A 27,149-nucleotide genomic window follows, 5' to 3' on the forward strand; every position below is an offset into this window, starting at 1 on the left:
AGTCATAACTGCCATGACGCCAGCTAATCAAGGGAAGAAAAGATCAGAGCTCATCGCCATTTATCCATCTGCCAGGAAGCAAGACCGAATGACAAATGATCATCAAACATGTGGCAACAAAGCTCAAATGCAGAGTAAATCAGCAGCTTCGAGATGTGTTAGCAGTGTTTCCTTGTGGCCCCTGGGGAAAGATGAAGAGTGTTCATCAGATCCTACATCAGAGGGAAATTAGTTATTTACACTGCGTCTTGAAGAAAGCTGCCAAACGAAAATAAAATGTAAAGAAGAAGGGGGAATTGGAATGTGTAAACATAGAGTAGAGGGGTAGAAAATTGCAAAACCGTGCCCAAAACAGAATGAATTTACAGTAAATATGATTCAGTAGTGCAGACGTACCACAGGATGTACACAAAGATACAAAACAAATTGCATCATTTCCAAGAGCAGTATTTGTCAGATATTTAAGTTAAAAGGTGGGGATACAAAAAAAATGTTTTCTATACTTTTCCATGACTCTATGTATCAACATTGTTTTGATAAAAACAGGGATAGAACTTTGAAATAAAAATTAATTTTAAATGACCAGAATTGTTCTTTTATTGCCACAGATTTTATATTAAGCATCTCTATATTGTTGTCAGATTAATTTGTGAACCCTTTGTGCAATAAACTAACGAGATAATTCTATAGCGTTAACAGAAAAATAAACATACATTAGTGCAAGTTTTTTGGAATTAGGATGACCATAAAAAAGTGAGGAACATGGACCAAAACTTAGGGCAGAATTCTATTTGATTAAGTTGTCTTTTACAGACGCTGATTAATTTTCAGACATGAATTTTTTTTTTAAATAGTATAAAATAGTCAATGCATATAGCATCAAAACACAAACAAGGAAAGTCTACATTATCAGAGGAAAATATATGCGTTCCCATTGCTGGGCATAAATCCACAGCTGTTGCATGTAGAAATATGCATGTGTATCTGGCTGTGGGTAATGTATAATGTTCCATGTTCAATGTTAAAGTTAAAAGAGAAACATACAGTATGTAATGTTCTAACTTAATGGAATGGTACATAACTGGTTAGCCAAATACGCACCCGGCTCCACGAGTGGCCAAAAGGGGGCTTTGCCCCCTAAGTTGTATTTTATGCCCCTTAGTTAAAGCATACAAACACAACAACCAATTGCTTTTACAAGGTCTCCATGGCGTCTTTATCGCAGTGGGCTTTCAACTACTAACAATGTATGTAATCCCATTTGGGCGATATTTGACACAGAGAGCGACCACTCCAGCCGTCCTCTTACTTCATTCATACTGCATGTCCATGATTTTAACCCCCACATAAAAACCAGTGTGCTGAGCTCAGACCACCGCCGGTAGCCTAGCAATGAGATTTGTGTACGTGTCTTTCGACAAGGGCGGCTGCATTATTAGAAGCTAGAGCAAGCTAGATTCGGACATGAGTGATAGAGAATCGGATCGGGGAGAGATCAATGATGTCATTTTCATCTGATGAGGAATCTTCATCTGAGGACGAGGAGCGCCCAGCTACCTGTATCATTAAAGTGCAGCCCTCCGACGCTGACTGACAGGTGCTTACAGTTACGGTCTAGTAATAGACATCCTAGTTAGACATAACTCGTGTAACGAGTTTTAAAACTTTGACTTTTTTGGCATGTTTTTTCTATTGAATGTATTTTTAACAGTTGGTGATACGTGTTGGATATAGTGGGGACTCCCATCTTAAGGGAGGGGGTGTGACGACCCCTCCCAATCTGCCTGCCTGTCATGTCCTGCTCCTCTGTCTGCAGGTACTGGGAGTGGGCGGGTAGGTGGAGCTGGGAGGGTCGTCTGTACCTGGCCATTTGGGTGTGGCTTAAGGAAGGCATAAAAGATTGCTCTCCTGGGAGTCTCACTCTCTCTCAGCTGGTCTTCCTGCAATCATCCACCATTTTGTTCTTTGTTTGGTTTGTTACACCTTACAACACACATCACACCATTCATTCACTCATCCATGGCAAACACGACTGATGTCTACGACATTTACACACCCCACTATTGCATTTATGTTTAGTTAATTTGTGTTATTAGTATATTTAGTTAAATAAACTACATTTTTGTTAATCTATCTGTGTGTGACCTCCCTTTTGTTGCCGGTCTTGAGCCAAGCGGTAACACAACTCAAAAAATAGACATAAATTGACAACTTAACTGTTTCAAGAAATATTGGCAAGTGCTGACCCTGTTGCTGCAGCAGGTAATGCCTGGGTAAATTTGTTATTTTTAGATTACTTTATGAATTTTTACCTGCCCCCTTAGTCATTTTACCCTGGCGCTGGGCCTGACCAAATAACACAACACACTAGAGAATTGTATGTTTCTTCAAATTCTGTTCTTCTTTTATCGCGAGTTATGATGACCACAATTGTCACTGCTAACTCAGTATTAAAATATAATGAGATATAATGCATGTGTTACATTTGTAAATTGCCCCTCTGAGAAACCTCACACACTCCTTTTTGATAAAAGGGTTGAAAAACATCTACTGGAGGCATCACATGTAATCTTGGTATTCCAATCAGTTTTATTTCATAGTATTCTTGTTGTAGGGCTACTTCATATCTCAGTTATCTGAGGACTTGAAATTAGTCACTGCCAAAAAAAAACAACCTTTGAGTGCCTACATGCTAATGAGAAAAATGATGGGGATATTCATCTGAGCGAGACTAATTTTACCTGACATCATTTTCACAGGGCAAATAACCATCGGCAAATTAGGGCAGGATCTGACACGGTTGTGCACACTCAATTGTTGACAGGGCATGTTCCAGCATACACTAAAAGACAAATCCCACTGCTAATTACATTAACGTACCTCTTCTCCCTACCTAATCCTGTTCTCACAGACTGTATGCTACAGCATAATGCTGTCACACCAGATGCAGTCACGTTAACTCTCTCGGTGATTCATGATGCTGCTGACCACTGAGTAAAGTAGGTTAAAAGTATATAGGTCTGTCCTTCACGAGGGTATGAGGAGATAGTAGTAGCCGCTGCTCAGAAATAGTAAGTAGTATTTAGGCCTGCACGATAAATCGCGATCTCGATTCACCCATGTTCGCGATTTGATTTTTAAATTACTTTGATGTTTTTTTCTCCTTCAATTAATTTATTGAAAGCATTTCACATTGACATGTTTTAATTATGTAAAGACATGTTCAAGGAGTTCAGATAGAGCCTGTATCAGGGCCATATTTAGTTCAGTGTGTTACATGTCACTATTTTTGGTAGCCTACTGTACTTAAATGGCCAGTATGTACTTTATTTTCTTTATTCATTGAAGCCTCTATGTTTACAGGCTTGTGGTGATGCGCAATGTGCTATAGGTGCCCAAACCAATCTATGTTTGGTACTGCCAATTTGTTTTGTTTTGTCATGGTTCATGTGTGCAATAAACTTTACACTTCGTGAGAGAAAAATCTTGGCGGAGAATCGTGAAATCAATTCTAAGCAAAAATAATCGTGATTCATATTTTTTTCCCCGAATCGTGCAGGCCTAGTAGTATGCAGTTGGGGCACAGCATAGAGTCATGGTATCAGACTATAGATGTAGGTAGCATACATTAGGAACATAAATGGTCTCAGTAAAATCCATTGTCCATATTTTCATATTATTGCGTATCTGTGTCAGAATGTTGGCCTCATGGTAGCATTGGGGATGAAAGGGGACGGGGGTTCCAGACAAAAAAACAAAGCTTTATCTACAGAGGAAATTTCATAAACATCCAATCTTTAGTTTTTGAAATGACCCAGTTATAAACCAAAGGAGGTGCAAGACAAAAAGTTAGGGAGTGACAAAAACGATAATTGAAACCATAAACCGTTTTATCTCCCATTCATAACATTGCCGCCTTATTATGAACATGTCTCGTTCTGGACCAAAGTTCTAGAGTGAGCAACCCCCCCATCCTTAAGCCCGCCCCTTTGCTAGCGAAGCAAAATGGCTAAATAGTTCTGTTGTGTCACTGCTGTGAGCTGAGTCCAGTTTAATACTGCAGCATTGTTTTCGGCTCATTCTGCAGCCCATACACAAACGCAGTCATTGCACTCTGAGCAGATTTTCTTCAGAGGAGTTATGAACCATTTAAACAATCGAAATCCTCTTCATAGCTTTGAATAGCCAAGTAATTCTTCTCATTCTGCTTTTTAGTGGGGGTTTTTCTGCATCTTCATAATTGATTTTGTGTTAGATGTTAGAGTTTTATTACCTTCTGAATCATGACCGCTAAGACCTCTGCATCAACCTCACAGGGCTGCTTAATACTCACTGCAATATTAGTAAAAAAAAGAAAGAAAAAAAAGAAAACGCTGATTAAGTGAGAATACAAATCAGTGAGACAGTAAGTGAGTAAACAGCTGCCTTCTGGGGGATGACTGATGCAAAAGATGGTCTTGAGAAATAGTTATCATTAAGCCAATATGTAGTTTTTTTTGTGTTGTGAGCATTGATCAGAAACAACACAATACAAAGTGGACAGAGACTGCTGGTTATATTTCAGTGCAGCAATGCAGAGAAACTTGCTTTATTGCTGCTCAGTTTGGTGCAGCGCTCTTAAAAATCCTAAATTGCTTCAAAGCCTTATGGAACCTTTTATTTCTTCAGTAGGAGTGTCTGTCAACATTTTATCAGAAACATCACCACCAGAAAGTAAGAGTGGTAAGTGGTTCCCGTAAATGTCATCTCACCGTACGTCCACCGCGTCCTCCATGACTGTCATGTCCGTCTTGCACTTGGCTGATGGGTTGATGGCGAGCTCGGCAGGGGGGATGACAAAGCTTTTACTCAGCGGCAGCCACATCCCTTCCCCTAAGGTGTAAGTGAATCTGCAGAGGACAGGAAGGGTGGATTAGAGGAGTGAGGTTACAGGTTTTGGCTTTTTAAAGGGTCATTTCATTTTTTTTCAACCTGGACCCTATTTTACTATGTTTTTTTGTTTTTTTTGTGTAAGTGACTGATAGGAACAACAGTCTTTGAAAGTGGTCCAGTATAAAGCGTAAACGCTGTAACCGGCAGCCACAGCCCAGGCTGCATTGTCACCCTATGGGGCAAATGTGCATTGTCAATTTGGTCGACTAAACATGCTGTTTTTGCCACTGAAAGGCTCAAATTATTATTCTAAGTGTCTGACAATATTATGGAAAGGATCCCTACAGAGATTTTAAAACCTCTTTAAGACCTTTCTGTTTAACCAGAAATAGCTCTGAGGTCACTAGCGCTAAACCCACCAGACTCCATTTAAAAAACAAATACTTTTAGCGTGTATAGAGCCAACATATTTTCACATGTAAGTTGGTAAACTATTTGTTTATTTCAACCAAATCTAGATTTAGTGATGGTTGGAAAAGTGGAAAGACGACCGAAAGCCGGCTTTTCATAGTTTTTATTTTGTTTCTGTCGACTTTGAATGAAGTGTATTTTTTTTACGATGATAAAATTACTGTTTATTTACATGGATTTCTGGTGGCTTTAGCGAACGCAATTTCTTTGGAAATCCTTTCCATAATGTTGTCAGATACTTCGACACTTATCAACTTAGTTGATGGAGGTGAAGACAACACAAAATGAAACAAACCCTGTTTTGAAGAAAACCCTTGAAAAAAGGATCGGAAAGCTTCATCGAACATGTTGTGCTGTGTTTTATTAAGTAAGTTAGTGATTTTATTTAGTTTGAAGGCTCATTCCTCGTCTTGACTACAACTAGACTAAAATGTTTATTGATCACTAAATGTTGCGTGTTGTTTTCTTTGACATAAGTTTCTAGAGTTTAACCCTTGTGTTGTCCTACCGCCGACCATGCAACCTGATTTCCTCCTCGGAAACACTTTTTTGGCACTTTTTTCAACGTTTTATTCCCTTTTTTTTTTTACTACCACTAGTATATACACCACTAACACCAGCCTTTTGCCATTAGTTTTGTACTTATTTGGAATCCATGGTCCATTTATATGAAATTATGCCTAATATTTCAGTTTAAAATGAAATTATAAATTATTTTGACTAGTTAAGATCAGAGGATTATCACAGACTGTCAAAGTTTGAATTGAAACTTTTTAAATTTTTCCTCAAATGCTATAAAATTGAATGAAACACCCAAAATTCAACTGATCATTAATTTGAATTGCGACGAACGCTGGAACCATCCATGTTATTTTGGGGCAATTTGGTCGAAAGAAACCCATATATTACTGATATAAAAAAACGGTCAAAGTTGACCAAGGGTTAAGTCAACTAACTATTGATCAAAATAGAAGACCCAGAAGACCCAGGCTAAATCTAACAAGACTAAAGGGCCATCCACACCAAGAACGATAACTATATAACGACATCTGTAAATACAGTTTGGTTTTTTTCTAACTCAAGTGGATGGTGGAGTGGTCGATCAACCAACTGACAGATCCACTTTGCTATCACCAGGCTCTAGAGTTGTAAAATCTGCTGACAAGTAACAAACTGATTTCCACTTGTGCAGTTTCCCTTTAAAGTAACACTCCATCTAGGTCTAGTCTTCTTGTGGTGCAAAAACAACCACAATGTCACATCAAAATATCTATATTATATATAATGTCAATGTTTTTGCTGCATCAGGGATTTAGAATAATGGCATCAAGTTATTTAGAGGTTATTTATATTACCTTTTGAGCAAATGTATCCTTTTTGCATAACTCTTTCTGAGCAGAAGGACACTGGATGCTAATGGACACGATGCATACCAAACTGGAAACCCTGACAAAAAAGGGCCAAAAAGGAGTTTCCCCTGAGACAAAACAGGGCTATAAATCTGTAAACAACAGATGTCTGGAACAATAGCATTTAAAACAATTCTTTATTTGTGAGTCAATGAATATCATCAATCTTTAAACACTCTGCAGATGAAATGTAGTGCTCCCAACTTTAAGCTAAACAGTGCACGCTGATTAACATCAAATGCATTATGAGCGCTGATGAATTATGCATGAATACGTGGAGCACAAAAGAGGGGAACTTGTTGATTAAATGGTTAACAACCATTTTTTGTGCAGACTAAACACATTTCCTCATTCAACTGTTCAATTTGCATCTAATGAATTGCTAACTTAGCATAAGCAAAGGAAAGGGCACTGGATTGTGGGGACTGCATGCATTACCAGTCACTTTAAGAACAGACTGATTAAACCATTGTGGAAATGGAACACTTAATTACATCCACCCAATTACTCCCTTTGTTGCAAAGTCAAGTTTTCTGTGGATCAAAGACCTGCTGTTCTTCCATTTATTGTCAAACATTGGGTTCTAGCAAGTTATTATGAGACTATTGAAATGGTAATATTTCCGTATTATTTTCCAGGAAGCTGTTACCACCTCTCACATAAGTCATTTCACCATCTCTCTTGGGGCTGTGTACAGCAGGAGTACTGAAATTCCCTGCGATGCAGCATGACGTATATGGGTGACCACAGGACAAATTAGCAGCCACTTAACGAGCACTACTTTATAATGGACAACTAGGGACTGGTGTGCTGCTACATGACTTATTTGGTTCACCCTAAGAGAAACTGGAGGTGGAAAACACTAAGAGTTCCCGTGAGGAAATAGTTGTCGAGTAGAAAACATGTTTGCAGTCCTCAGAGGAACTCCCCTCGGCTAATACTGTGCGATTGGCAAACGCTGTGTGTTTGAATGCTGACTCTCGACATTTATCTCCTCTGACACGAGAGAATTTTGCACGCATCCTCGAGTTTCCTTTGTTACATTTTATTCTCTATACCACTGAGATTCTAATTGCCTCATTTGCTTCTGTGTTTAATGGTAATGTCTGCTTTGGCAAACATGATGAGGAGTCCTAATATTCAAGGTCTTTTTCCGGCGCCTGGAGCCGAAAGGGTTGCTTGGCGAAGTTCAAAGCTAGAGGCTAAAAGATTTAAATTAGAATGGATGGCTGGGTGGGAGCAGTCTGAGGAAAAAGACATTTTAAACTGCACGGCTGGACAGAGTGAGAAGTGAAAGACTTCTTTTAGAAAACCTAGCATGGCGGGCAACGTATCAAAGCACTTCCTGGAGATATTAGCGAGATGCCAGCCTCCTCTGTCAGTTCCTAACGTAAAAAAGACGATGCTTACAGCTGGAAGAGTGGTACAAATAAACTCTCAGAGTTTCCTTTTAATTGTAGGCAGTAGCCAAAACAGTCTTTAGTTGTTTTTGCTGCTGAACTGTCATGGAAGGACTTGTAATGAAGGCAGTAGCACATCCTCTGTTAGATCTGCTCTTTCTCAAGCCAGGGAACAAATGATTTTGGGAAGAAGAGCGGGAATAAACCTCGTTAGGAACCTCTGTCACAGAGAAGTGCTCTGCTGTATGTTTCTTCGTGAAATGGCTCCCAGTGAACAAGGCGATGGGGTATCCTGCCAACTATGTATGCTCTATTAAAGGCATATTTACTGTCATGAAACACTGTTCAAAAAGTCACTGAGCATGTTAACCTCTTAGCATTCCTCCCCCTCTTTTTTTAAGAGGGGTGGGAGTGGGGAACAGTGGATGTTCAGGGGTTGATAAAAGGTCAACAGTGCATGCAACATAGAAGTGGAGTACATCGTCTGAGAATTGGGAAGTTGAAGATTAATTGGAGATCAAGATCAGTACTGTGTGCCAAGTTGTTTTAGTCATCAGACAAAGATTATTTAATTAATTAAAAATAAATTGTGAAAGTGTATGGACGTACAACATTATGATGGCCGTATACGATGGCCATTCTCATGCTCACTTATGTTGCATGCATTGTTGTAGCAACTTTTGGGATGATACCATTTGCTGCATACATTTGGAGCAACATTTAATTATTTGACTAATCGAGAATGTATAAGAATGGTCAAAAATCCACATAGAGACACCAAGACCTTTAGGAACCCCATAGAAAAAAGTCATTAAGGGCTTAGAGCATTATGATGGGCATACACTGTATGATGGCCAGTCTCATGCTCACTTATGTCTCATAAATTGTTGCAGCTGTTTTTTGGTTAATACTGTGGTAGAAATTCTAATACTAATACTAGATCTGAAATAATGCTTCACTCAACAAAGTCTTTTAAGTATTTATTTTTTGCGCAAAGAAGGTTCAGTTCATGATGAGAGTCTGAGAAAATGAACAAAAAGTCTTGGAGAATCACTTGCTTATTAACCCTCTAACAAGCTGACAGCAAGAGGTAGGGGTTAAAATTAACAGCCCTTCTGACTATCTCTCCATCTGACCTCTGACCTCCAACTCTGGAACCGAAATGGGAGGTAGAGAAAAGCCAGTCTCTGCACTTTAGATACACAGAAGAACATAAAGTTAGGCTATCAGAGTCCATTCATCAAAACAGAGGTAAAGAGTTCACACAGCTAAACACAAAAAAACAAGTCAATAGTAAGATATGTTTAAAGACAAATATGTGATTTCCCATTACACTACCTTTGTTACACAGATATGGGTACTACATTTAACCATTTCTGACCACTCGAGAATTGATATAAATGGTCAGAAATCCCATCCAAAATACCACATAAAGATACTAAGACCTTCAAGAGAACATCATAGAAAAACCCTATGCTGTGATTTGGTATCAAACACCTTTGACATGTAAAGATTTCTGCAAGAATTGCATATTTGGTGAATGTATGGGAAGCACTTCTGTTCTGGAACCTGCTGAGAAACCCCCTTATGGTCAATCTACCTATCTATGAAAGTCATACATCCTCTGAATGCCCTAGGTCTCTAATTTGTGGTTGAAGAGCTTGTTGACGCTGTGATTATCCAAGAGGTAACAGTCATTATTTTCAGTAAGGACAAGTATTAAAAAAATGGCCTTAATGAAATGGTTACTATGGGGACATCATCACACAAATAAAATTGGGTCTTGAAAAAATAAATGGAATATAAACTAAAAAAAAATAAAAAATTGATTTTGAAATATGTCATCATATTGTGGAGGACAGTATGTGTGTGAGACTGTTCATGTGATCACACTTTCACACATGTTGTTATTGCCTCCTTATTAATAGCTGCCTTCAAAATGAATTCTCTTTTCCAATCAATTCCACAAACATGTTGCTCTAATATTAATCAGAACACAATGATTATCTGACCTGAGAGGAAATGAAGTGCCTCAGCATTTCCTATTTGAGAATCTAATCTCTGACTACATTACATGACACCTTTAAAACTGACAGACGCAGCTACAGAAGGCGTTCTGGAGCCAGAGCTCATGATCCTCCCTTAATCATGAGGGAGAGAGGAAATCAAAGCTCGTGTACCAGAACTATAAAAAGTTATTTGACTGTAGATTCTTTTGTAGAGCATGCATTGTGCACCACAGAGAAGTTTTTGTGAAGTTTGCCTTACCTGAAAATGCGATCAGAGGGCTGTTCTCCCATCACAAGATCAAAACCACGCTGAAATATGGTGTAAGGCCAGGGCCTGGCATGGTAAAAAAAATAGATCAGAGGAAGAGACAAAAAAGAGGAGAGAGCGAATAAAACTGTGCGTTAAAATCAAAGAGAGAAAAGTGTTACATTTTTAGTGTGGTGATCCCCCTAATATAAACCCCTAAAATCATAAGCCTTGTTTCAGTGTCTCACTTCAAGTCATGCCTTCCAGAGGCCCAAAAATCACAAGCAGCATTACAATGTGTGTTCTCTGTAAACATGCTGATTGAAAAGTGTGTTCGGCAGCAGCTGACATGCAATGTGACTTTGGCTTATATCTATCTACCAGGGGAGGGGATAAGAGAGGATGACAGGATGAGACAGAATGGGAGAAAGATACACAGAGAAGGGGCGAGAGACAGAGGGTGATGGAGAGAGAAGACGATGAAAAAGCAGAGACAAAGAGAGAGAGAGGAACATCGAGAGGGCGATACTGATGCCAAGAGGCAGAAGTGAGAGAGGGAGAATGATGGAGATTAATGGGGAGTGGCAGCTCGGGGACTAAACAGTCTGCAAAGTGAGAGTGTAAGGAGGAGAAATGACAGGGGCCCGATGTCATTCTGCGCAAACTCCTTACAATACTGTAAGCTAAAAGAACATCGAGGAAGAGGGGAGCTGCTTCCATGCCTCAGGCTGTGGTCATTAAACATTCAAGTCACCCCAGGGTGCCTACTCTGTCATGCAGTGACAGGGACACAAGGAGAGCACCATGGGAAATGAGATACAGAGGTGCACAGTTGGGTGGGCTATCGGGAAAATTCAGATTTTTCAAAACACATAGACCAAAAAGATCCACATTTTAAACATGCACTGAGGGATTCAGTCAAAATAAAGAGATAATAGCATGCTCTGTCTGATGGTGATGTCACAGACAAGAACTAGTATTCCTATCATAATTTACCCGTACCACTAATCTTTACTGCATGATTAAATGTTTTAAGGTGGTAGTAAACAATGCATTTTGCAGCTATTCAGTTGGTCAGTTTTGCTGATAATGCAAGATGGGTTCAAAGCTATAGTGCGTAGTTTCTGAATCCCCTATGATATATATATATATATATATATATATATATATGTAATAACATTTTGAAACAATCTATGACAGTTGATACATAACTATATTTTCACAGTATGAATCTGCTCAAAACTCTAAGTACAAGAGTGACAAACAACTAATAAAATTAGAGTAATCCCATTATAATTCCATAGAAAATCTCATGGTGTGTGGGTCACAAAGGGAACTGTCCTGTTGATACAGTCTTTTTTTTAATGTAAGCAGTACTTTCTAGAACAGTGGCACCCCTACACATACACCCTGAGTGGGAGTGGTCACCCAGTAGTTGGCTGTGGTGTCAGCCAAATGTCAAGGACTTTTTAACAAGCAGTTGTGAACCCAATTAAGCGTTTCTATGACTTCCTGGGACGGGGTCTGAAACAGCATTTTTCAATGCTAAAATATATCAAATCATCACTCAAAATCATAATAGTAATATAGAAGTAGTGACCTTGCACCCAAAGAGATGACAAGACCAAAAAGCATGATAGAGAAGCCACAACTCGTACGTACTCACCATCTGCCTACAAGGGATTTATTGGTAGTGTTAACATGTATACAACTGTCTTTTTAGGCCTGCGACTTAAAGTGTTTTTGGTTTAGAGGCACTCCACCAATTTCAGACAAAATCTGTCCAATCTGAGTTTTCTCTCGCACGACTGAAACAACTTTGAACATACACATTCTACCAAAACAAGTTCCTTTCCCAGGCTAATTTGCAGCAGCACCATGCAGAGCTTAGCGCCACCCATGACGATTATGATTGGTTTAAAGAAATGCCAATGAACCAGAGCCGGAATGCTGTGTGGACTAGCCAGACCCTCCTCCGCAGCGCTGTGGAGGAAGGTTTGGCAAAGTGAGACTACTCTTCATGGGGAGTGCAGTACTAAAATAAGCTGTGGCTCCTAAGGAGCTTTGTCAAATTAGCATGAAACTACCACGGATGACGTCACAGTGATGTCAGCTGGGTTATCTTGTGTTTGGTTTGGAACCAACACATCTATTAGAACAAGTCTGGATTAATAAATGCAGGTGTAAATTTGAAAAAAATTCAATCTAATTAAAATATGCTGTTGGTTGTTTTATGGGAATTGTAGAATTCAGGATTTTTGGAGGTTGACCTTACTCTTTAATAAAACAATACGACTACTCTGCATTAAATCACTGGCTTACCCAATTTAATTATTCACAAATAAATAAACAAGGCACAGCAATGCAAAAGGTCGGCAAGGCAGTAACATTTGGTAAGTAGGTTTGGTAATTACTTTCACAGCTTTACACCTTTAAGTCAATTAAAATGGAGTCAAATGTATTTGTAGAGCACATTGCTTTACAGAGTGATTTCATCTATAATGAGCAGTAAAGCTATAGTTATATTAAGTATTAAGGGGACTCAAACGTGATTGTAAAACAGTGGGTCTATAGATCTTTAAACGCATCTAAAAATGGCAGTATGGATAATATCTGACACTGATGTAAACTGGTTCAGAGTCTGGGGGCAGCAATGGAAAACTAGTCACTGAACTTTGACTGGGAACATGAAATGGTAAGTATTTAAGTATATAAGGGCAATAAGCAATGCAATGCTTTAAAAAGATAAAAGATAAAATCAAAAATCTTAAAATCATTTCTGTATTTGACTGGTAACCAGTAAAGGGAGGCTGGTACAGAGGGGATTTGGGCTCTCTTTTTAGTGCCAGTGAGGAGCCTCGCTGCTGCATTTTGAACTAGCTGCAGACGACACACAGATGACTCCCACATAAGTTAGTTATAAGAGTAACAGTAGTCAAGATGTTACGTAATAAAAGCATGAAAGATGTTCTCCAGATCTCTAAAAGTGGCAAAATGTTTAATTTCCGCTATCAACCTCTTGTGGAAAAAGCTGCTTCTAATGACACCATTTTTTAAAATAAATTTTAGGTCAGAGTAAAAAAAGACAGATTTCTCATTTATGTGTGAAAAATATTATATAGGGGCCCAAGACAAATTACTTTTTTAGGACCAATCATAAGGATCTCTGTCTTGAAGAACTGACAGCCACCCAGCATTTGACATTTAAAGAGACTGTATTTATTACCAATAGACATCTTCTTTGTCAGTTTGATTTGTGATATAAGAGAAATGTTAGAAAATGCTATTCAAGTGCCTCCTACCTGACCTTTTTATTTCTTTTTTAATTAAAGGTACTATGTGGAATTTGTCAGGAAATCAGATTTATTAATGAGACCAGTGGCCGTCAAGTGAAATGCAGCATCTGGTCACACTCCGTAGGCACGAGCAAGCTTCCTGGGCAACGGCTAAAACAGTGACGTGACATGCACGAGAAAAAAAAGGAAGAAAGCCAGCTAGGGGGGAAAACCAAAACCAAACAAAGGTCCCTCCATGAATCAAATGCCCTGTTTATGTTGACCCTAGTGTTCTCCCCTTATGTCGGTCCCATTCCTGTTTTGGCCAGGATAGCTAAAATAAAACTTTTTTTTCTTCTCATGTGGAATTTTTGTTAGACTCTGTGCTGTGGTGGGTAACATTCGTTTGTTGACGTTAGCGGACTCCCTTTCTCCGAAAACATTAGCTAGTGTTGTACAGTGTTGGCGCTGTAGGGGGGCTGAAAAGAGGCAAGGCACTTTGCATACTTTTATTTTCCCTGCAAAACTGTCCTGAGTCCTTTACATAGAAATCCGTCCACAGACTGTTACAGGCAACCAATAAAGTCAGGGAAGGTCTCAGATTTGAAAGGGTAACAACCACTATGTTGACAGACACTTAGAATATTAATCTGAGCCTGTCAGTGGCAAAATGAGCACTTTTGTGATGGTAAATACAAGCTGGACAATTGCCCTATTAACTTAAATTGTAGCTTGTTTCGCCACTGCCGACTGTGGCGTTCTTGCTTAATACTGGACCAGTGTCAAAGATTGTTCTTCCCATCAGTCACTTAGACACAAAAACATAGGAAAATAAGGTCCAGGTTGAAAAAAACGGTAGTTGCCAATTAAGTTTGAATCTGTTCACATTGGCAATGAAGCGATTAATACACATAGTACCTTTAAGCAGTTATTTTGCTAAGCACCACCTAAAGTAGATAACTGTATTTTATGTATACAACTAAATAGATATAAATCTGTGTAGTTAAGATGCTCCTGCAGTTTTGTCTAATTCACAGTTCTTTATGATTTATCTGTTTGACCAAATGAATGGCCCTGTTCGATGAGTAGGAGGATTCCCTTGTTGTAAATGATTTTTCCAGCCTTTCCTCTGCCTGATAATGAGTAATCATAAACCATCATGTGGTGATTATCATAACTTACCCCTGATTGGGCCCCCACTCACTGCGGATGCAGAGATGCTTGTGGACCGGGTCTTTCATGTAGCCGTCGAGGCAAAGGCATTCTCCTGCAAACAGAAAGGCAGTGATATTCAATCATGTGTTCATTATAGTCAAGCCTTTTTTAATGTATTGGAGAATTCCCTTTGCTCCTCTCCCTTGATTTTACTTCATGGGAGCTATCCCAAAGATTGTCCTATTCAGGCAGGCAGAGAACTCTTAATCATCTATTATTTTTAATGATGAAGCCATGTTTTTTTTTCAGCTATTTGAGCCACAAATGTCTCAGCAAAAGCTCACATAGTTTTCCAGCAGGGTGCTTTAAAAGGAGCTGCTCTAAAAATGTAAATGAATGGACAATGGCAACTAAAGAAAGCACTGTGCATCATGTCAATGGATGGTTTCCTGACAGGTTTGATAAGGACACTGCGTGAATCACTGGCTCACTGCCACCCACACTGTTATGACATGGAAACCTTACTGTATGACAACATACATTTGATGGTCCTCATTATTCATGAAACGCTGGACACTGAAGCACACTTAGCCAGAAAAAAAACTTTGAAAAAAGGAAGGACTTGTTTGCTAAGTTATGTCTTGACATACGATGGAGAAACTGTGCGTTAGATTTCTTAATTTGTCTGGTCACACAAGCATTTATGTAAGCTAGCTCCTTTGCTAGCATGGTAAGCAAATGAGCTAGCTCAATTTCCAAACGCCAGTTAGCAAGCCAGCTAATATGTATGGCTATTGTGGCTGATTAGCACTGACATGTTCATGGCTAGCTAAAATTATACTGATTAGCTGGCCAACTACAGTCGTTTAAAATTAAAAAAGCGTGGGAGTAGCCAAGCCACCAAACCAACGTTGATTACCTTCAACGTCCCATCAGTTCGCAAAGAGGTTGGCAAAGCCCCCTCAACCTGGAATACACTGCAGCAGGACCTAAAGTTGATGAGCTTTTAAACTCATTTTAAGGGCACAGGAAAACACATATTTGGAATCTTGTTCTTGTTTTTAGTACTTGTGTGTGTTTTAAGTCTACTTGGCACTTTCGTTCAAATAGTGTATGTACCATTTGGTAAATACTGTTAATACTGTTGTAATCTGTGTGTCTGTCTGTATTGCCCCTGTATTGAGACCCGGTATCTCAATGAGATTAGATTCTTTAGTATTTCTGGAATGTATGAATCATTTTGTTTTACAAGCACATAATTAATGAATCCACATAATTAAATTGAAGCATGAAAAAATTGCCTGACTAATAAGGATGTTCTCGTGAAGAAAGACAACAAATGTATGAACTTTATGGACCTTCCCCAAGCACTTGAGTTACCCAAAAATCATGCGAAAGCAAACAAAGCAGAAGGAAAGGCAAACAGCACTACAAATTGAGGCAAAATGACCATTCATATAAAAAATGTAAGAGAGACTGGGCTTTCTGGCAGGTTTGCTAATCAGTTTGTCCTAGCCGTCACACACAGAGCAGCAGCTTGTTTTCTTATTGCTTGTAGCCAAATGGCATATATCCTGAAAAAACTCGACAATGTTTTGTGTTTAAAAAGAGCCTTCTTCTTATCTTGGCGTTAACACCGGCACTCTGACTTTGAAAAAAGTGGCAGTTCTTCATTCCTAACTAGTATGTGTAGCTGATATTGGGATATTTTTTTCAGCTCCCCAATGCTACCATCATGGTTTTGTATTGCAATATATTGTTCTACCTGTAACAAGTCATCAAACAATTCATCAACAAATATTACATCTCAAACCACATGGTCACTTTGTAATGTGTTGCCCATCTAACGTGCTTTATCTCTAGCCTACATTTCGTGAAGCACAGTGGACACGCAAACACAACAGCTTTCTTGGTTTTCTTGCTGGAGCTTAATTGCACAAAGTAAACTACTGCAAGATATCCTAAAAGTAAATACTGAAATTAACTCTGAATCCTTACTCCAAATGTCTACATTTAATAGACTCAGTTTTTCACAGTTATCTGACTGGTGCTTTGACTGAATGACATCCCTACCTAAATGGGAAGTGATTAGATCAGTGATTAGTGATTCTAATGAATAGACACTTGGCACTGTCATTATTTACTAAAGCAAAGCTTGTCTGGGACTGCGATTTCCCAAAATCCACTTAGCATTCTGGCCTAAGGCAACATTTTGGGGCTATTGCTAATAGGATCACATGCAACACTGCTCAACTGTAACTGCCTACAAATGGAGGAACTGTGGTCATCTAAAACTGAACCCCAGGTTCAGGACCACCAGTGGGATTTGTTTGATATGCAGACAGTGGCAAGGGATATTTCTAAGATTGATCTACTGATATCTGTTTGATAAATCAAAAATAAACTAATACTGAGCTTCAACATCCAATAGCTGACCAATGGGACAAAAAAAAACGAGTGGTGGAGGGATGTGGATTTGGTGCATGCTCTGCGTTGGCATCCTGCTGATGAGCGAAGCCTTTTTAGCAAAGAACAGTGAAGCATCTGCTTTTTGTTATGCTGTCAGCTCCCAGGAAAAATGTCGGCCTTGACTTTGCTCAGTATGAGTGATTGGGCCTCACCTTTGATTTAGAGGGTTACTCATGGGGAACATGTGCAACATGCTCTGTTCATGCTCAATAGGAGGCAAGTGAAGGGCACAGGCCCGTGGCTTGTACGCCATTGTTAATGGAAAAGGTCAACTGTCAGTACCTGCCAGGCTAAAGTAAATCAGAGTCACTGATTTTCCTGCAGATGTTACTTGAATAAAAAAAGAAATGACTAAGGCAGTTTGTGAGATTTTGGGGCCGTTTGAATTTGATAAGATAATCTGCGTGTGCTCTTACTTGGAGGCCCTGTCAGTTCAAAGACTAGGTTGAGTTAAAATCTTGTAGTAGCTGATATGTCAAGTTATATGTCATGTTGGCAATAGTCCCAATTATGGGTCAATGTAGAACCATGAAGTTGAAACTGAAAGATATTTACATCTATCACAGTTTGTGGACAGACTTTGTTTTCTCTTCTAAGTAAGTTTGGCTAACACTGGGATCTGTTTAGAACCTGGGACTGTCTGACTTCATGTTTCTTGCCCTGTCAAGATTCCTTTTGAGTAATGATGCTGCATGTCGAGATCTCTGAAATTAATATGGTGAGCACAATGTATTTTATAATGTATTAGTTTATATAAACTCTTAACAATCAGTGAAGTAAATATTTAATTTACATTCCAAAACTGTAATTAATTCATATTTAAGTTTCTTCTTAGTAATGAGGTCGAGTTCAAAGGGCTCATTATTTAATCAAATGCTCTGCCCTTTCAACCTTGTGCAATTATGCATGTAAAATGCATAATGTTTTTCCTGAAACACCACCTGAATGGTGTTCCGTAGGAACTGAAAACAGCATCCTTAGAGCTCTGAACATACAGTAATTGCTACTTTGCTGCTTTGTTAAATGTGCAGTAAAGAGGGCTGAGATGTTTGACACTAGAAAGGCAATTCTGAAAGAATGATAGTCTAAATTGTGTCCAGGAAAAAAAAAAAAAGTATTGCTGGAGCAGCAATGAGATGACAGGAGCTGTAGCATTTCATTTAGATATGCTGCATAGCTGCTGAACAATGCTAAACGCCTCATCTTGCTTTAATTGCCGTTTCATCGCACTCTAAGGTCACGGCACTCAGCTCAAACTTGTGTTACAACTGCAAGGTGTTACATACCCTAATTGCTAAATATGCAGGCGCCGAGCCAGTTTCTAAGCTTCACGCTTTATTTTCATCATGTCCCACCCAGCTATTTGTCACCTTTTAAAGCACATAGAACAGAAGTGTAGTTAGGGCGACCAGACTGAGAAAGATGTACAGATTGCCCTTAAAAAGCCTGGAACCCTTGATCTGTTGTGTGGGCAGCAATGGCTGCACTGGAAGTATGATTCCGCTCATTAGGCAGATTTCCACACACCGATCCAATACGCAGTCAAATTAATAAAGCCAGTATGTTATGATATGGGGACATGCGTCTCCAGAGGCACAACGTGTCCCTTTTTGTGACATATAGTCCCACACACATTCTAGAAAGGGGAAGAAGGTGGTGAAACCAGCCCGTAAACATGGAAGAACCATACTTTAAAACTTCCCCCCGTCTCGTTTAATGTCTTGCAGGAGCAGCACAGATATTGTTGCAGCACATTTCGGTTTTCATCAGTATCTCCTCCAGCAGAAATGAGGATTGGATTCAGGCTATCTATAGCACCTTTGCAATTTCCCTGCAGCCCACACACACTTTCACTCACTCTCACTGTCCCAATGACAAACACACACACACACACACACACACACACACACACACACACACACACACACACACACACACACACACACACAGGTATACATATGCAGAATGGTTTCATTACCAATGCATCATATGGAAAAGATAAAATAAAAAAATGACTGAAACCTTGCAGCCAGACCTGCTGGTCCATACATCCTTTTAAGGAGTGGGCATAGTGTGGATTTGGGTGTGTGGGTGAGTATCAGAATTTATTTCAAGAAAGGTAAGCATGAGGCACACTGGCCCAGCTTTTTAATTCATTTAAAAGGTCTCAGAACTGTGTATTTCACAAGGGGAGAGTTAGGCTGCTAAATAATGGATGCAAAACAAGTAAGACACTCCCTCCACTTAAAATGTGAGATTTCCAGGTAATGATTCATTCTGGGAACCATTTTGTTGTGTCCATTTAGACATGTGTAAAAAAATATGAATAGATCATTCTGATATGAACAGATAGTGCGCAAAAGATATAAGCAACTCATATTTAAGTCCTAAAATTAATTTAAAAACCATAGAGAAAAGACTCCTTATAACTTCAGGCAGATTGTTATTTTTAAGCAAAAACAACATGAATGCCAATACTTATATCAGGCTCATGAAGGCAATTTTCATAAAATAACTCATTTAAAGTTTGGTTGATTCTTTTTTTTTCTTCAAGCCAGGGCTATTTTTGTATGTGAGAAGCCTGTTTTTGCTGGCAAGGCAGAAGTCTACTGTCAACGCCTCTACAGGGACAGCGAACGTGTCATGTTTAGTGTCCTTATTTAAAAATGTTTTTTGTACAAAACCGTTAAATGTTGCGAGCTTAGTCATAGTAATATCTTCTGAATGATTACAAATGTGAATACAGGCATATACAAGCATATTTGTCGGATCCCATGTTGATAAAAGTTTTAAATACTTAAGAAGAAAAAGAATTAGGGCTGTCAAAATTAACGCGTTAATTTTTGCGTTAATTTTTTAATATTTAACTCGTTAAAAAAAATTAACAAAATTAACGCAGCTGTGTTTGTTTACTTCATGTGGCGGCTGAGAAACGTAATACGTCTCCATAACACCAGGCGGCCCTACTCTGTATTGTTGCCCAAGTAATGAAAACCGGCAGCTGATTGGACGAACGCGTCACATGGGTTTGTTTTCTCCGGATATTGAGAGCCAGACTGTCATGGCGGCCGTTCAGAATACGATCTCATATTGTACTAAGATAGTTCACTGAAACATGTTTCTGAAAACATTTTAAGCGAGAAATAGGCCGTGCAGTTGCTGAATCTGTCTTCATTTCAGCTCAACATTTCAGTCTCTCAAAAAGATTTTGAGAGACTAGTCACGTCACCTCACTCCGCTCGCCATTTTCGGGTGAGTCCCGACTGCCGTGCCGCCAACTGAACTCTCGGCTCGTTGGAGATGAACTGAACTCTCGGCTCGTTGGAGATGAACTGAACTCTCGGCTCGTTGGAGATGAAGTGAACTCTCGGCTTGTTGGAGATGAACTGCTCCTCGCCTGTAAAGTAGACGAGAGCCGGCGACAGCAGCCGGGGACGGTGACAAAAATCTGCTCTCAAGTCAGACAGTTTCTAGCCGTTTCAGCAGCCTTCAGCAGGACTAAATAAGCCAAATTGTTGCTGCTGTTGTTCTGAAAGATATTAAACATTCTGAACTTAGCAGAACCTTTCCTTGTTTGTTTTTTTCTTCATATTTGCAAAGTTAAATGATTTAGCATTTAAATATCCATTATTATAAGCTTCAGTCTCAATTTAAAAAAGCGATTAATCGCGATTAATTACAGCAAATTGTGCAATTAATTAGTTAATTTTTTTTAATTGATTGACAGCCCAAAAAAAATGCATGATTAATTTGCGATTATTCGCGAGTTAACTATGCACGATTATGCGGTTAATCACCATTATACATTTTAATCGATTGACAGCCCTAGTTTAAACAACAAGATGCATTATATTTTTCGGTTTTACAGGCTCCCACTTTCTTCATAGTAAATTTGGAGTCAGAGAAGATTCAAACGTATTCTCTGGCAGAGGGAACAACGAAATCTTCTACAATTCTGTTTTATCAGCACACTGTTCTCATCATTTGGACTTTGAATGTGGCATGTGGCTTGAATAAAACATTGTTTACAGTAGCTACACATGGCCCTTAATCTAATTTATTTTCTGCAAGTATTTCATATAAAATTCTACAAATTTTTGTGTCTCATGTGTTCATTCATTTCAGAAACATAGAAACTAGACCAAATTGATTCTTATACTTACAGATCAGACTTGTTTTTTTTTTTACCCAGCATGCATCATGTTTTATCTATCAGCCAGGGGTTGCCGGTCAAGCCATTACAGTCAAGCATAGACTGTATAACAGAAGAGGACATAGCCTCTGGGCCTGAAAATTTAAGCCAATGTGGAAGTGCCTTAAACCTGCATTATTTCCAATGGCCAGCAGGGGGCGACTCCACTGGTTGCAAAATGATGTAAGACTGTATAGGGTTAGTCTATGAGAAAATGAGCCTACTTCTCCCTATTAAAAGGTGCACTATGAGTTCCTGCATGGTTTCAACGCAATTTCATTTTTGTCTCAAATCGTAGGCACCTCTCCTTGATCCGCTCGCTGCCTGCCCCCTGAATACACTGTGAAAAAGCCCGGTCTCAGGAGACAACACAGGGGTCGTAAACGTCAAACAAACCCTAGGGGCACAGGCTGTGCACCAAAATACAACAAACCGCCTTCCAGCCAATCACCGACAAGATGGTTGGGGGAGGGGGTGGGGGTTAGTGACAGTTAGTTATGAGAGTTACAGAAACATGGGGGGAGGGGCGAGCTTGCTCTTTTTTGTTTGGTATTTAGTTGGATCGTCAACAGAAGTGAAGTAATGCAGGAACTCATAATGCACCTTTAATCGTAGCTTTGCTATTTAAAAATGGTGATTTGTGCAGGATGTCCCATGTCGAGCTAGTGACGATTCTCTTTGACCAATCAGTGGTCAGCAGTGTTTTTTTACTTCACCTTTAAGTATCATCTAAGCTCGCTTGGAACCTCGACTGAGGTGATACCAAAACAGTACCATGTACAATCACAAACTTTTGCTAATGGAAAACCAAAAAAGAGCAAGTTGAGTTGAGTAGAGCAGAGCCCTACCAGGCAGTGGAAATGCAGCATATGATTGGGTGGCTGTGGTTCAGAGGTAGAGTGGGTCAGCCCTCAACCATAACATTGGCAGTTCGATCCCGGCCCTTTTTTGGCCACGTGTCAAAGTGGCCTTAAGCAAGACAATAAACCCCAAGTTGCTCCCTGGATGCTATGTGGCTGTCCACTGCTCCTAATGCTTAGGGAGGGTTAAATGAGGAGATTACATTTCACTATAATGTACTGTACGATTGTATGTGACAAATAATTAGCAACTACCACATCTCTTTGCTGTCAGTGAGTGACAGCTAAATGACAAGCTGGAAACTTGACCACAATGCAGTCTGCTAACTCTAATTTACCAAAAAGTATTTAATCCAATATTTAATCCAATTTAATACAAACCTTTGGCTGATTGGTGCATTTATATGAGATTGCATATGGCACGTGTCGCAATTAATTAATTAAGCTAAACTAAATTGAGCAGGGGAATGGCTCAAACTGATTAAAGATAACATTCATCTTGTTTCTCAGCCTACTCAGCCGTCCCCTTACCAAAGCTTCTGTGACTGCACAGTCACATTACAGCAGTTTGTAAGAGCAACGAACAGATAGAGCTGAGTGGCAACAGGCGCTAGAGGGTGTGCCAAGGTAGCGAAATACAGAACAAACACTGGAGGGAGCACAGCTTAGGCAATTTTACAATATATTTTAGTTCCCATAGTCAAATACATACTTATAATTTATTTTGTTGTAATAATGCACCAGATGTTTTCTATCAAATAACCCGCGTCCAAACGATGTTTGACAAAAGCAATATTACAAAATTTCATTTCAGACATTTATATCCTATTTTAATCATACATAACCTAAATACTTTGGTAATCTAATTTCAAGCACCAACACAATTCAAACACACAGCAAAACACATAAGTTAAAGGTCCAATATGTAATATTTGTACTGTAATAAATCCAAAAATGACACCAATGCCTCATCAGATATTAAGGAAACATGTTAAACTGAAATACTATCTTTTCTGACAACAATGCTAATGTCAGTATTTTTTCTTTTTGAAATTTACATTCCGTGACAGAATTTATGTTTATGTTTTGATCTGTGTGTTGTTATCAACGGCCCAGTTTGACAGCCAGGCCGGGTTGCCAGATATACCTGTAAAAACGTAAACCCAGCACGCTACAGCTGTAACGTTAGTACAGCCATGAAAGCAGCAAACAAACGAACAGGATCAACCGATATAGATTCTACATGACATAAAAAAAGAAAACAGCATGTTTCTAACAGTTGCGTGACCAGAGACGTACAGTAACAACCCCCTGGTAAATATTGGAGATGTATTTAAAAGATGGAGACAGCTTAGATCCCAAAAGGACGCAGAGTTGGTTTATTTTCTCCTGAACAGGTAAGTATTAGCTTCATGCTAATTTATCACAGCTACTAGGGATGGGCATTTTTTGTCATTTCAACATTTGTGTACTCACATTGAATTATATAGCTAGAGTACCCGAGTTGGTTACTCGCAAAAACAATTGAGACAGCTAGTAAAGTGATCCCGACTGGTCCTGGCTAACGCCGCCATGCTAACCCTGCTAACTGTTAACGTTACCGGGAGGACCAGGCATGCAGCCCATGGCTGTTTACAACGTGTAGTTCAGCGGCTGGAGCCGACAACGGTGAGTTATTTTAAGCCACGAGAGGGGGGCTGTAAATCGCAAAGAGAGGACTGTGAGTTTGCAGTGTGTTTAGCGATTGTTGCCGTAATTCTAAGTCAATGAAGTGTGTTCCGTCGGCAAGGTAGTGGTATTTTTAGCGTTTCGTATTGTAATACTAAGCCGAGGAAGTGTGCCTGACTGGCGTGTGGAGAGGACGGTGAGGTTGTTGTGTTTTTAGCGGTTCATACTGTCATTTTAAGCCAAAAAAGTGTGTCTGTCAGTTGGTTACAAAACTCAGCGTGAGCACGGGCTTTTATGACTGTCAATATAGCCAGCATCTACCGTTAGCTACTCCGCTGTGCTGTGGAGTAATGTCTGGCTATGTGAGACTAGCATCTAACGTTAGCTATTCCGCTGTGCTGTGGAGTAATGTCTGGCTATGTGAGAAAAGCGTCTAGCTACATTGTTGTGAATGCTGCGGTCTCAGCCTGGCAACCCATGAGAACTTCAAGTCTGGGCAGGAGGGGGCGGGGGAGACGACTCTCCAGTATTTTTAATTGGTAGTGCAGTAACAATTTTAACCGCTAGCTGCCAGTATTACATACAATATTACATATTGCACCTTTAAGGTTTGTTTTCAAAAGAGATTTGAGGAATTCAAAAAGCAAACAACAACGTTTCAGTGTTATCTGTCAAATTATGTCTTTACACATTGCTATAGAAAAAATGTGGGCATCACTATATGGAAAGCTGAGTTTGTTCTGAACATTTTGATATAAAATACATGGGGATCAGTTATATGCAAATACTCTAAAAAGGTAAATTTAAGAAGATGTGTGAAAATGCCCTTAGACCTCAGAGGCTTTTATGAGTGGAGCTGTAATTAAACTATACTTCTGAAGCCTTATCTATGGTTGTGCTGTTCTGACATAATTACCCATCAGACATGACATTTGATTTTTATTCTATGACTGTTTTCTATTATATTTGATACGTATTTAGTTTTAATTCTGTTCTTTTTGTTTTTCCTATCACTAAAAACTGTTGCTGTGTTTTTTTTTTTTTGTTGCTGTGAAATGTACTAGACTGTTAGTCCTAGAGTAAAAAAAAAATGTGATGGCTTGGATTTAAAATTTCACTTAATCTATTCGGGCAAAAACAATTAAACCACAATCACACACTAGATGAAGGAGCTCTGACAAGTAGATCACATTTCGGCAAATACCTCCTTAACCTTTGCAAAATGTAGAAATGTTTTACCGCTCCAGTAGGCTGAGAAAAAAGCAGTGCACATATTGCTTTTCATTTCCATTATAGTTTATTTATATGCTATAATTAATTCATCTATTAAGTTTCAAATTTTGCTTAGAATATCCATCCAGTTTAAAATAGACATTGTATACAGTCTGCCTGCTGTTACCTAGACTACAAATGGCGTTGACAGTGGAGACATGCTAACTAATTGATCAGCTCCGCCTACAGCTCCCCTGGGGAAAGTCAGCTCGAGTGCTCCAGACAATTTATTTTCCAATTGTGCAATGGACCACAGCCATGGTCACACCTGTACATAGGCGTAATTTACAGGGGGGGGTGGAGGGGTTACAACTGCCCCAATAATCAAACCCCCCAACATATTTTTTATATATATATATATATTATATATATATATATATATATATATATATATATATATATATATATATTATATACATTATTATATTTTCCTTTACATGAATAAAGACAATTGTACCAGAATTTGATGCAGAAAAGGCAGAAATTGTTGCAGAAACCATCACCATGCAGGAAATGAAGTGTTTGATGCTCAAAATTTCATTCATACCCCCCCCCCCCCCTTCATACAGCCACTGACTCACTGCCACTGGGTTTTGGACACAGGAACAAGAGTCGCTGGTGAGTGATAAACACTGCAAGCTCTGGAGGCTTTTTGGCAGCACTGGGACAGCACAGAAAACAAAACCTGGAATGTCCCCCCCCTCTTTCTCCGACCACAACAAGTTTACAAGCCTCTAAACAACAAAACTGTGCTGCATCATGCTACCATTGAGCCAGCTTTGCACAAACAAAACGGAGCTTCCAATTTTTCACCAAATTCTAAAATTAAAAACTGTTTGGTCTTGATTGATAGAATATGTTGCATATGTAGACAGGGAGTTCTTTTTTTTTGCCAATAATCGCAACATTCTTCCTCTGTGTCTGTTGTTCACCACAATTTAATTGATTTCATCAGTAATGAATAACAAAAGGCTCGTCCTCCTTGGCTGAGCTGTAACTGTAGCTAATCGATACTGCTAACGCTACAGCTTAGCCGAGGAGGACGTTGTTAATGTTTACATCACTGTCACAAGCCTCTCGTCCATGAGTACACTTCCTTCTGCACGGTGATAGAGAAAATAGTTCCTACATGAAATTACTCACAACCAGGTCTGTGGGTTAACTTGAGTAACCGGGTTATGATTTCTGGAAAGAGACATAGCTGTTGAGAATGTATTGTTTTGACGCTTTAAATACCACAAGACGATTGTCATCTAGTTCCATTATACTGGAGAGAAGGCAGACATCTCCATGGCCGATATCTCCAACACTGGGCAACTCACACCACAGTTATCTAGAATGATAAATATCACTACACGTAAGAGGAACAATACGTAATTTTTGATTTTGTGGTGAACTTTCCCTTTAAGTCTAAAGAATTGTTTGTAAGTTGGGCTGACGATGGTCCTATGATGTTAAAATTCACTTTATGGGCACATTTTCTTCACAATTTCACAAACAAATGAACTTATTCTTTAGCATCTTGAGCAATGTTTGTTGGTTGTGGAATTGTTTTGGTATAAAATATGATTTTTCACAGATGTGCCATGTCAAACAAAGTTTAAATAACATATTTACAATAAAGGCCATAATTATGTAAAGTCAGTTAAACTATTTTCAATTCAATTTATAGTATCAAATCATAACAAGAGTTATCTCAAGACACTTTACAGATAGAGTAGGTCTGGACCACACTCTATAATTTACAAAGACATTATAGTGTCCCAACAATTCCAGTAATTCCCCCAAAAGCAAGCAGTGGCGAGGAAAAACTTCCTTTTAGGGAGAAACCTCGGACAGACCCAGGCTCT

General features: G+C 39.1%; 1 protein-coding gene across 4 annotated transcripts in view; it reads right to left on the minus strand.

The window, feature by feature from the left end:
- astn1 (astrotactin 1) overlaps positions 1–27,149 on the minus strand; it is a 435,006-nt gene that overhangs the window by 274,617 nt on the left and 133,240 nt on the right. For all 4 annotated transcript variants that reach the window (XM_028593761.1, XM_028593760.1, XM_028593759.1 and 1 more), the window contains 3 exons: positions 14,866–14,950; positions 10,421–10,495; positions 4,752–4,889 (listed from right to left, as the gene is read on the minus strand). In XM_028593761.1, the coding sequence (XP_028449562.1) occupies positions 4,752–4,889; positions 10,421–10,495; positions 14,866–14,950 (298 nt within the window). The remainder of the gene's footprint in view (positions 1–4,751; positions 4,890–10,420; positions 10,496–14,865; positions 14,951–27,149) is intronic.

Source organism: Perca flavescens, chromosome 12 (assembly GCF_004354835.1).
Source record: "Perca flavescens isolate YP-PL-M2 chromosome 12, PFLA_1.0, whole genome shotgun sequence".
In the NCBI taxonomy this organism is placed as follows: Eukaryota; Metazoa; Chordata; class Actinopteri; order Perciformes; family Percidae; genus Perca; species Perca flavescens.